At 36.4% G+C, this 10,708-nt stretch overlaps 2 protein-coding genes across 14 annotated transcripts; one reads left to right on the top strand and one right to left on the bottom strand.

Moving 5' to 3' along the window:
• Positions 1-954: 954 nt before the first annotated feature.
• On the top strand, positions 955-1,950 carry LOC141617117 (uncharacterized). Its single transcript, XM_074434291.1, has one exon. It carries the CDS (start codon positions 955-957, stop codon positions 1,948-1,950), a length of 996 nt encoding a protein of 331 aa, XP_074290392.1.
• Positions 1,951-4,207: 2,257 nt separating this feature from the next.
• Positions 4,208-10,708, bottom strand: LOC141623174 (meiotic recombination protein DMC1 homolog). 13 transcript variants are annotated; one of them, XM_074439253.1, is made up of 20 exons: positions 10,515-10,706; positions 10,191-10,349; positions 10,051-10,096; positions 9,849-9,920; positions 9,713-9,751; positions 9,530-9,587; positions 9,387-9,432; positions 9,145-9,226; positions 8,964-9,059; positions 8,199-8,262; positions 8,006-8,069; positions 7,858-7,900; positions 7,500-7,584; positions 6,996-7,103; positions 6,794-6,912; positions 6,625-6,711; positions 6,338-6,403; positions 6,116-6,239; positions 5,922-5,975; positions 4,208-4,676 (listed from the first exon to the last, which is right to left on the bottom strand). In XM_074439253.1, exons 3-9 carry the CDS (start codon positions 10,072-10,074, stop codon positions 8,976-8,978), a joined length of 405 nt encoding a protein of 134 aa, XP_074295354.1. In that variant the 5' UTR covers positions 10,075-10,096; positions 10,191-10,349; positions 10,515-10,706; the 3' UTR covers positions 4,208-4,676; positions 5,922-5,975; positions 6,116-6,239; positions 6,338-6,403; positions 6,625-6,711; positions 6,794-6,912; positions 6,996-7,103; positions 7,500-7,584; positions 7,858-7,900; positions 8,006-8,069; positions 8,199-8,262; positions 8,964-8,975. The 13 variants fall into 13 exon arrangements, with proteins under 13 accessions (XP_074295354.1, XP_074295348.1, XP_074295359.1 ...); XM_074439247.1 differs by lacking the exon at positions 10,051-10,096 and adding exons at positions 7,200-7,275; positions 7,365-7,422 and having other exon boundaries at positions 8,199-9,059; positions 10,241-10,349; positions 10,515-10,703; XM_074439258.1 differs by having other exon boundaries at positions 6,132-6,239; positions 9,145-9,275; positions 10,515-10,700.

Here is a 10,708-nt window from a genome sequence, read left to right as displayed (position 1 = left end):
GGCCGAACAATCAAATATATTAGAATGGGCCACATACAATGAAACCTACACAAGGTAAATAAACCCTAGCCACAAACACGCATCATATATATAACACTCCCTCCTCCTCACACCTCAACACTCACTCAGTCAATCCGTCATTCTGTCTGACTCATTACAAACCCTCATCCTCTTCATCTCAATCTCCGCCTACCTCATCCTCTCGTTCATCAAATACATGCATGTTGATCCATTTTCACATAAAAAAATATCATCCTATTTCAAATATTAAAGCAATGAAATAAACGAAGATGAAGAAATGAGATGTGCAAGAAAATGGAGATGAAGACGACCGTACAATCAAATATTCACCATGTTTTTATTAGCATGCAAAGTGATTTTGTCGGATTTTTTTGCTATTTTTAAAATTTTGATGGTGATTGTTACATTAAAATAATCAGATTAAAGTAATTATTGTTGATTATTGATATCTTTGGTTTTCATTTTCATATCATTTTAAGATAAAAGTTTACTTAAATATATCATATCATTTTTTAGTTTTTAAATAAATTGTTATTTATCATGTCATAACTAAAATCATAAATTGTTATTTGCCTATTATTAGCCTTGTACTATCGAATTACTACAAATAATACTCATTTAATTTTTTCAGATAGTAATCCGTTAATACAAACACTACTAATCAAATTCGTTAATCTCTAATAGCACAGTTAATATACAATATATAATGATCTAATAATAATCGAATAATAATCATAACACCTCATTTATGTGTATAAACTATTACTCATATATATATTTCGTTTATACTAGTTGGTTGCACCGTGCGCATTGCGCACGGTTCCCGAAAATATTTCAATTGTTTACGTTTTATGTGCATGTTAGTATAGTGTCAAAAGTGGTTATGGAGTTTTATTCCAACCCTATATCGAAAAAAGAGGATCGCCTAAGGATATGGGGAGGCTAAGTATTGTTGGACGGAATTTTTGTAAGACTAAACTATGGAAATTGTCGGGTCCACCAACTTGGAAAATTCTTATTTGGAGGATTATTTCTAATTCTCTCTCTGTGGGCTTTAATTTCGTGAAGCGAAATATTGAGGTTGATCCGAGGTGTAAGTTTTGTGAGGGAGGGGAAATGGCCATTGAAACTATGGAGCACTTATTTCGGGACTGCCCGGTGTCTCGACGTTTGTGGGCTGGTTCCGAGCTAGGATTACGTACGGATCATGACTCGTTTTTGCGCATTGATACATGGATTATTGATTGGTTAGCATATTTGGAAAAAGACAAGGATAAACAGGAGCAACAACTGCGTTTTTTGGCAACAATTTGGTGCATTTGGAGTATTCGTAATCAAATAATTTTTAAAGGAATAGATTTTCATTCGATGATTTTCTTTAACAGTTGGGCGCAAATTGTTAGCACTGGGATCCAAGCTATTGCGGAGCTGAAAAAAGATTCATGCTTGGGCGGGAATAGTCTAATGTTAGAGGGGGCTCGTGTACATTGGGTGCGTAATAGTAACCCAGTGTGTGTTGTGGGCAGGATTGGTGAGTGTGGACATGTTCGAGTGATGGTTGATGCCGGCTGGAAGGCATTAGACAGAGCGGGAATTGGATGGATAGCTATGTCTGATAATGGAGAGATTTTTAATAGCACGGAGAGGAAAATAAAAGCAGAATCAGCTTTACAGGCTGAAGGCCTTGGCGTGTCTTTGGTGCTTCTATGGGCTCGAGATAGGGGTTTCCGACATTTGGAGGTCTCTTCGGACTGTTTGTCGGTGATTCAACAAATTGCAGGAACGGAACGACCGCATCATCTGCTAAAGGCAATTTTGGAGGATATCCAAGATTGTTTTTCTTCTTTTCATTGTTTAGCTTTTAGTTACATTCCTAGACGTTTCAATAATGTTGCCCATAGCCTTGCTTGTAAGGCTATGGATAGCTAGGTATAACTGACTTTACTGCTGCCCAAAAAAAAAAAAAAAAAAAAAATGTGCATGTTAGTGTATCCTGATTTGTTTTGGTTTTGTATATATTTTTGTTGCGACTTCAACAAATCTTTTTTGGGCGTTATATTGTACTGATTGTTGAATCGATTTTAAATAAGATGACAAACATACGTAAAGATCTTGTATCTATCTTTGTTGGGGGTATTAATGTCGTACTATAACCGCCTTTTTACTTAGATGGTTAATTCGCTCTATGCTTGCAATTTGATTATTGTTTATATCCTGTTTTTGGGCAAATATATTCATTAGGAATGTGGTTATCCTTTGCTATTCAAACTATGATAGTGTTTATAGAATAACTCGTATATGACTCGCCCTCTCCCTTGTACTCCTCTTTCTCTCTTCCTCGTATCCTCAACCACCCCCTCTCTTTTCTCCTCATATAACTTGTCCTTCTCCTCTTACTCCTTCCCACTCTTCCTCTTCCTCCTCCTTCTCTTCCCCCACCTTTCTCAATCTCTCTCCCCCATTACCCTTTTTCTCTCCCCTTTTTTCTCTCCAACGTCGCTACATCCTAAATCACCCCCTTTTCATCATCGTGGTCCTCCTCTTCCCCTTTCCCCTTCATCCTTCCCTGTACCTTAGATGTCTCATATCCTCATCCTTTATATCTTCTATCCCCCCTTATCACCAGTTTTAGTCAAACTACTCCTTCTTTCTTTTTTCCTCGTACTACTCCTCCATGTCGTCCCACATCTTCTCCTTGCCCTTCCTCTGTTTCGTTTCTCTTATCGTCCGCATCCTTCTATATTTTTCCCTATCCAATCCTTCTATTTTTTCCCCTTATTCTTTAGCTGAACCTCCATCCCTTTTCCCTTCCCCACATCCGCATTCTTCGCCTTCCTCTTCATCCCCTACTACTTGTCCTCCTCTCGTGATCTCTTCATCCTTCTCTTCCCCCATTGATCTCTCCCTCCCCCTTGTTTTCCTCTTTACCTAACTCTTATCTGTCTCCATTCCCTGTCTCCACGCCTCCTCTTCTGTCTCCTCTATCAGTTCCCCTATGAATCTTCCAAGAAAACGATATCGTGATATAGATTGTCTTAATTAATTTATACATTTACGAAAAAGGAAGTTCAAAAGTTTAATAAATGATAAAAAAAATGTTGATTTTTGTTTTTTTTTTTGAATTTTTTATTATAAGAACTTCTCTTCTTATTACTTCAACTTCTCCTCCCCTTTTTCCTCATACTACTCATCATTTTCCCATTACCCCTTTCTACTCCTTCCCCCCCCCCCCCCCCCCCCCCGTCATCCTCTTTATCTTTCCAACATCCTCGCATCCTCCACTACTTGATTAATTATACAACATGATGTTGGGAAATCGACTAAGATGGTTTAGCCATGTGAGAAGGAGACTCATGGCGCACCTAGGGATGGCAGTCCCACCCTTACCCTGTGGATATCCATCCATCCGAAATTAAATGGGTGGGATATGGATGACGAATTTTTTTCGAATTTAGGGTAGGATATGGATATGGGTGAATTTAGGGTGGGATATGGATTATCGTCTCTCACCCGCTTAACCACCCCGTTGATATCCGAAATTAATATTTATAATTAATTTTTTATTAAGTTAATAATTATTTAGGTCATTAATGATTTTCCTTCAAAAGTATATTTTTTTTATCAGAAATTTTACTTAATTTTAATTTCATACTGTTATTTAGGAAAAGTAAAACTTGTGTTTATGTGGATATTGTTATTTTCACTAATCAAAGTAACTTTTGTTATTTAATCAATAATATAATGCATTATTGGTGGTTTCTTTGTAGTTGACGTGGCGTATTTGTATGGTCAATTGCTTTGCAAATACACTTTGTTGTTAGATATATACTGGGTTGTTATTTGCTAACACATATTGTTACATGAATTATGTATGCCTTTTAATTTTATCGCCATAATTTTTTTACGATATATTATCTTTAAATTTTACAAGCTGTGAAAATATCTAATGGATACTCGCTCCACCCGCGGTGGATATGGATATGGATGGATGAAAAAATATTAAATAGGTGAGGGTGGGATATGGATGACCATAAATTAAATGGATATGGCTCCACCCTATCCATATCCGACCCATTGTCATCCCTAGGCGCACCAGTTAGGAGGCTCAAGACATGGGGAACACAAAAGGTTGTTAGGAATAGAGGGGCACCAAAACATGCATGGTTGTAAGTGATAAAAAGTGATATGAGTCCAAAGAGAATCATGTATTCTTAATGCAATTCTTAAAGAAACAAAAGAAAATGGCACTGATTTACAACACAATCGATCTTGTTTGCTAGTGATGGTCTCTACTACTTTGATACCGAAGTCTATTTGTACGGTTGTTCAACATATGTGAGATTTCCAATCAAACGTCCGAAAAATGAATTGAATTTAGAGAGTAGTGTATTATACAACAGAACCCGATAATCAAAAGATGTTACCACCAACGGGGTAAAAAAACACCACGGGACTGTTTATTTCGGAAGAAAAACGCTTATAGTCCGTCTTGACCACTACCTCTGCATTTATTCAGGTTTCCAAGAGGACAAAGGTGGAGTTTCAACACCCATCATCAGAAGCAAGGTATTCGAGTTAGCAACATATTCGGCGGAGGGAGTATTATGAGTATTCGGATAACTCTTATTATTGCGACTTTAGTCATGAGGTTCAATCTGCAAAAGAGTTCAACAATTATACAATACTCCGTATATACTAAAAAAAACCTTGAAGAGAGGAATATACAAATGACCACTTCCAAAAAATAAATCTCCGGTATGGTGACAACTAAATAACCGACAGAAGCCAGCCCAACCTATGGATAAGAAACCAAATACGCATATACATCACGATTCATGCATAAAGGTATGCAAGGAAAATGGAAAAACTTCAACACCTGGCAAGATGAGGAAGTAAGAAGGCACCAATAAATTATTCCAAGATTATCTAATAAAGATTGATCAAAAACTTTCAATGTCGTTTTGATTAGGGGAAGAAAGTAACGGATACATGTTCAGGTTTGTTCAGTAATCATTGTATGTTCAGGTTTGTTCAAACTGAACTCGAATATCATGATTTCTCTAAACGATAATTAAACACAACATAACCGAAGATACCCAAGTAACCGACCTCCAAACTTTGTGATTCAAAATTATATTGATATCATACCCCAATTTGTTTTTTGAGCGGCCTCCAATCTATTCATTGCTTTACACATCTAAATGGTCAGTAGCTCAAAGCATTCAGGCTTTCTCAACAAAATTATCTAGTACCGCAAAGGCCTGCTCTTAGTAAGGTAAGGGGATCGAATTTATGTAGCCTTAGTTGTCTAGTAGCAGTCAATCAAGGTGGATTCTTGACAAACACATGCCCACATACCTATCCCCTCGATCATAATATAACACAAACTAAAATGTAGGCTAGATGTTTAAGCTAGACTAATACATGTTTCAACCATTCAAATTTCTTAACTTAAAGTCTGCCCTTTATATCTACAATCAGCATAGAGTAGCGATCTTTTCTTACTCGCACCTTAAGCTCAAGCAAGTAAATAATTAACAATAGGCACACATTTAACACGATCAATGACACTAATAATCTCATTTTTTGAACAGGCGGTATGTCTCACAATGGCTACTATAGGCCTACTCCATAAAATTTCCAAGAGTTCATTGCCTTTCTTACAGAAAATAATGTGGATCTTTCCGATGTCAAGGTGGGCTATTGGATGAGCATTGGCTTGAAAATATATCCAAGAAATTAACGGTAGATCAAAAGATTAGAATCATGCCTACTCTCTTTATATTGCATCTTTTTTTCATATATACACAACCTACCTATAAAAGATTAGGAACCAAGTACTTATCAGAAACTAACATTATAACACATAATATAATATTTAAACTCATAAAGAGCCTAACCTTAAGACTCAGCTTCCGCTACCAAGTTTCCACTTCATACTCACGGTGAGTTACCTGCGCGTGGCGGATATATTAGTCAGTCAATATCATTTGAGAAACTTGTATATGATATGAAACACCCAATCAACACTGCAGAAGGTTTTGACGGAATAGCCTCACTAACACATCTTCTCTGCAATGGAGAGCTAACATACATGAAAAACATATCACCTTCCTTCCATGCTTAGATATCTCGATTATGTTTCCGGAGTTTGCCTTCTCCACTTTCTGTAGCAATCTTGATACAAGAGACTGAAGTACATCTCGATAAGGCAATTCCTGGGATATAAACACGGTCAAGCACAAGATGGTAAATGTCAAACGTCAGCTACGTCACACATCTCTTACACCAAACTGCGAAATTTAGCATCTCTTACAGGGGTCTGCTTCACTTTTTTCATATCGCTTGGTTCTTTCACTCTCTTCGTCGTTATAGAGTACTTCTGAGAAAAGAAAAATGACAGTGTCAGATCATCTGTACTATCCGCCATACAATTTGTTAGAATACGGAAAACATTATGCAGATATCATTTTGCAGCATTTGCAATAAGATTGGTTTGGAAATTTTCCGACTATAGATTCAGGCGTACAGAATAGCACAAAAGGTTAACACAACATAAGCTCTCAAGTTCACACGGAAAGAAAGATAAAGATTAGGGCCAACCTTCTTTGAGTTTACTTCTTGTTCCTCTTGAGGCTTATCGCTCATCACTTTCCACTGTAGTTGCAACAAAGCTCGTTGCCTCTCTTCCTGTGAATTGAGGAGGTAACGCTTCATAGTCAACACAAACATAATAATCTAGCCACAGAAAAGAGAATTAACGTATACCCACTTTTGATTTCTGAAGATCCAATTCTTGCTGAAGCTGTCTGCATTCATCTTCGTGTTTCAACCTTAAAGCTCGTAACTGAACTTCATGCTCATCCCTTAGACCCTTAGTGCATCCATTTTCTGAAAGTTTGAGCTGCTTAGAAAAAAGACTATCCTCCAATAAGAACTCGAGGCTCATGTGTCTAGAAGTGAAGCCTACTGACCTCTCTCGAATCATTCTCAGCTTGGTGATTGATGCGTTTCATTTCTTGAAGGTGCTCAGCTTCAAGATTTGATTCTTTATTTTCATGCATCTTCCGCAAGCGCTCAATCTAGACAAAAACAGGATACATATGAGTTAGGAACTAAATACTCAACCACATTCATTTCAGCCACATATGATTTGCTTGTATGCACAATGGCTACACCTTGAGATCAAGAGTGTAAATCCTAAACACAAACCCAAAATAGCATTAAACCTTGAGGAGATCAAGAGTGTCAATCCTAAACACAAACCCAAAATAAAATCAAGAAAATGGTTTACAATGGATACTAACAAAATAAAATAAGAGAGTTTTATGTAGCGGTCATACGGCGATGACTTCCTCTTCCAATTCTACTATCCCAACCTAGTGTTGAAACCCGCCACCACTATATTCGATAAGTAAGAAGTTACAAATCAGATATTTATTAAATCCATTTTAATTTACAACTGCATAGAAAGGTACCTTTGTTTGCCAAATAGCCTTTGATTTGCTCATAGATAGGGAACTGAATGGCAACGTGACTGATTCCAATCAATGCTCCCTAAAACTTAAATCAAATAATAACGATCATAAGTCGCACTGAATAATCCCAAGTGAAATGAAACAAATAATATGGTAATCCTGATAGGATGATTATACTTATTTATACGTTGTTGCCTTTTAATGCCTCAAAGCTCCAAATTTTCTAGATCAATGTGCATTTTCTTACTAATATAACGGGGCATAAACTTAAAGGATAACTATAAGAAATTATGCACATTAAGCACGCAACAATGAATTTAAAGCTATCGTCTTGACTGATGTTATTTAAGGTACTTACCTATGTTATACGATGATTGATAATATTGAAAGGTGAAATCAGCCTACAAAACATAGACTCTAGATTATTACAAGAAGAATATAAGCCATTACATCCCGCAGACCTATATTGATTCCAGACTAAGTTTCAGATTGGTTTTTTTGCTCACCTCGAAGTACTAAGTGACGTTTCTGGAGATATGTCATCACATGTATAAAAAACAACAAGGTATCCTGCAATAGACAATAGAGTAGAATGCAATAAATTAAAAATGAACGCATACAAATACACTGACTACATGATAATTCATCCTCTAAGTTTCTTCATTGTATTACATGATGGTTGTTTGATCTGATAATTACCTTAGAAACAACTAAGGCTGCAAGTTTCCTCTCTGAGAATTCTTCATCTTCATACAAGCTTTCTCTGAAATAGGAAAAAAAAAATTGAAACTTTTCACAATGAATTTTACACAGCAGAATATAACTGGTAACCTAGAGTATACATAAGCAAATCACGAGGTGCACCAAAACTAAACTAAAACTTCAGCAGTACCCCTGTCAAGGAGATGTTATTCAAGGTACAATTTGCATTCACTCTACCACATTCTATCATACCCAACTCAAACATCCCAAAGATGCGAACCAGTTTAACGATACCTACTGTATAGTAATCAGCCAGTTTAACGAGATCGATAACAATCTCTCGAGTATAGTGTTGTGTACTGCACCACCCTATCTACCCACATCCTATACCGACTTTGCCCATTTTCAATGTGTTATATAATGGTAGTATGCACACAAATGCTCAACAACTTGCTTCTGCTACAACTGATCTTTGGTAAATCAGAAGCCAGAACCACAATTTGCTAAACAACATCGTACACAATGTACAACCACTGGCCAATTGTGTGTAATTCAACAATACAAACCTCCCAAGCTGCGAGTGGCCTTTAAATCAATGAAGTGATATGATGCGACAATAGTAAGAGTTGGAAAGGAGCTAGTACAACGGTACAGTTGTGGATGTTGTTAGAAACTAAATAAAGAAGTCGAGTTCCTATCATATTAAAAAGAGAACTTGGGTATAATTGACTTAAATTAAGTGTTAAGAGATAATACATAGACCTTAGAGATCTTCTATAGAGTGTTCCCTGGTGGCAATTCTTTCTTCAGGAGCTCTTTAGCAATTTCCTCAGGAAGATTAAAAACAACACCTTGCACCTGAAATAAAGACAGACATTAATAACATAAACATCAAAATAAAAAGTTGAATACTAAAAACAGATAAAAAGCACCCATAACCCACCCTTTCGTCTGCAATCAACTGTATCTTTCCAACTTCGTCTGCAGCAGTGGCATATACATCTGATAGAAAACCCATGACAGACCTGGCAGACATGTATCCTCTTGAATAACATCGAAAAAAACCTAAAACAACTGAGAACTAAAGCAAACCCTAATCAATGAAAAACCAAGCAATCAAAACCAAACAAACATTAACAGAATAAAGGAGACATTATTTAAGAGAAAACTTTGAGAGTTTCTCACCGAAACTCTCCGAATGTCTCAGTAATTGCAGAAGTTTCGATTCCACCTTCAATTCAACAATAATTCGTCAAATATCATGCATTCAAGAGGTATAATTGTGTTTCGTAACAATTAGATATTTAGATGTACAAAGAATAATATACCCCCTAGTAGCTCGTCTAATGCCTGGCTTCCAGTGGTAATGCGGACTACTGACTTTCTCTATTGAAAATGATGATTAAAATAGTTGGTAGTGAGACAACTGAAAAAAATAGTTTACAATTATAGTTTTACTCATGCTTTTAGAATCAGAATCTTAGAGTAAAGTAAAAAAATTAGTATCGGACCTTGAGTAACGCGTTGCTTCCAGTAATGTATCCGTAATTCTGATACATAATATATCAGTGCAAGCATAATTATTTCAACACTACACGATCCAGTGACAACAAATAATAATAATTGAAAGCAATAACGTCTACCAACCACTATCTTCTCAACAGCTTCACAGATTTTGTCGACTTTGGCCTCTAATAGTCCTCTGATTCCGGTTAGACTCTAAATATGCGATTGTCAAATTACTAAACTGATATGAGCAAGCAAATCAAACCAACCCAGACATAATTCAAACAAAGCAGTAAACATTACCCACGATTTACACAATAAATAAATAAACTAATACGATTACCCATTTCTTCCCAATTTTACACATCTTAAGTTACTTTCATCAAACCCTACACACAAATAAAAATTCAAAATTGGTTGGCTCGTACAAAAACTAACATCGAAATCACATGAAAATTCCAATGTAATATAGATAGGACTAACCAATACGGTGTCATAAACAACAATACCACCAGCAGCCAAAGGAGCCATACCAAATAAACTGTCGTGGTGTACCCATTTCCAATTCTCCAAAGACCCATTTTTATGCAATCTTTTGATCCATCCATCTCATCCCTTCCTTGTCCACCCATAACATAAACCCTAATTTAAGAGAGATCATCATCATCATCAAATTTAGACAAAGAAACAAACTAATAAAATCAAGAAATAAACCGGTGAAAAGGGAACCTAATTTTAGATTGACAGAAACATTGAATCGAATCAGAAAAAGGGGAAAAGTAATTTCATTTTGGGGATGATAGTTACCTGGTGTTCGTCAATGTTGTTTCAGAAGCAAAGGTAAAAGGTGATGATTATGACTTATGAGAGTGGCTTGGGAGGAGATGATAGCTGAGAATGGAGAAAGGATAATGAAGGAGAAATTAAAGGCACGTGATAGCGACTTAGCGAGGTGAAAAATGTATGGCTGGAAATGAAGAAGTTGTAGATGACAGTATCGT

This window comes from Silene latifolia, chromosome X (genome assembly GCF_048544455.1).
Source record: "Silene latifolia isolate original U9 population chromosome X, ASM4854445v1, whole genome shotgun sequence".
NCBI lineage: Eukaryota > Viridiplantae > Streptophyta > Magnoliopsida > Caryophyllales > Caryophyllaceae > Silene > Silene latifolia.
The sequence above is the reverse complement of the archived record's forward strand: the minus strand, read 5'-3'. Positions and strand labels throughout refer to the sequence as shown.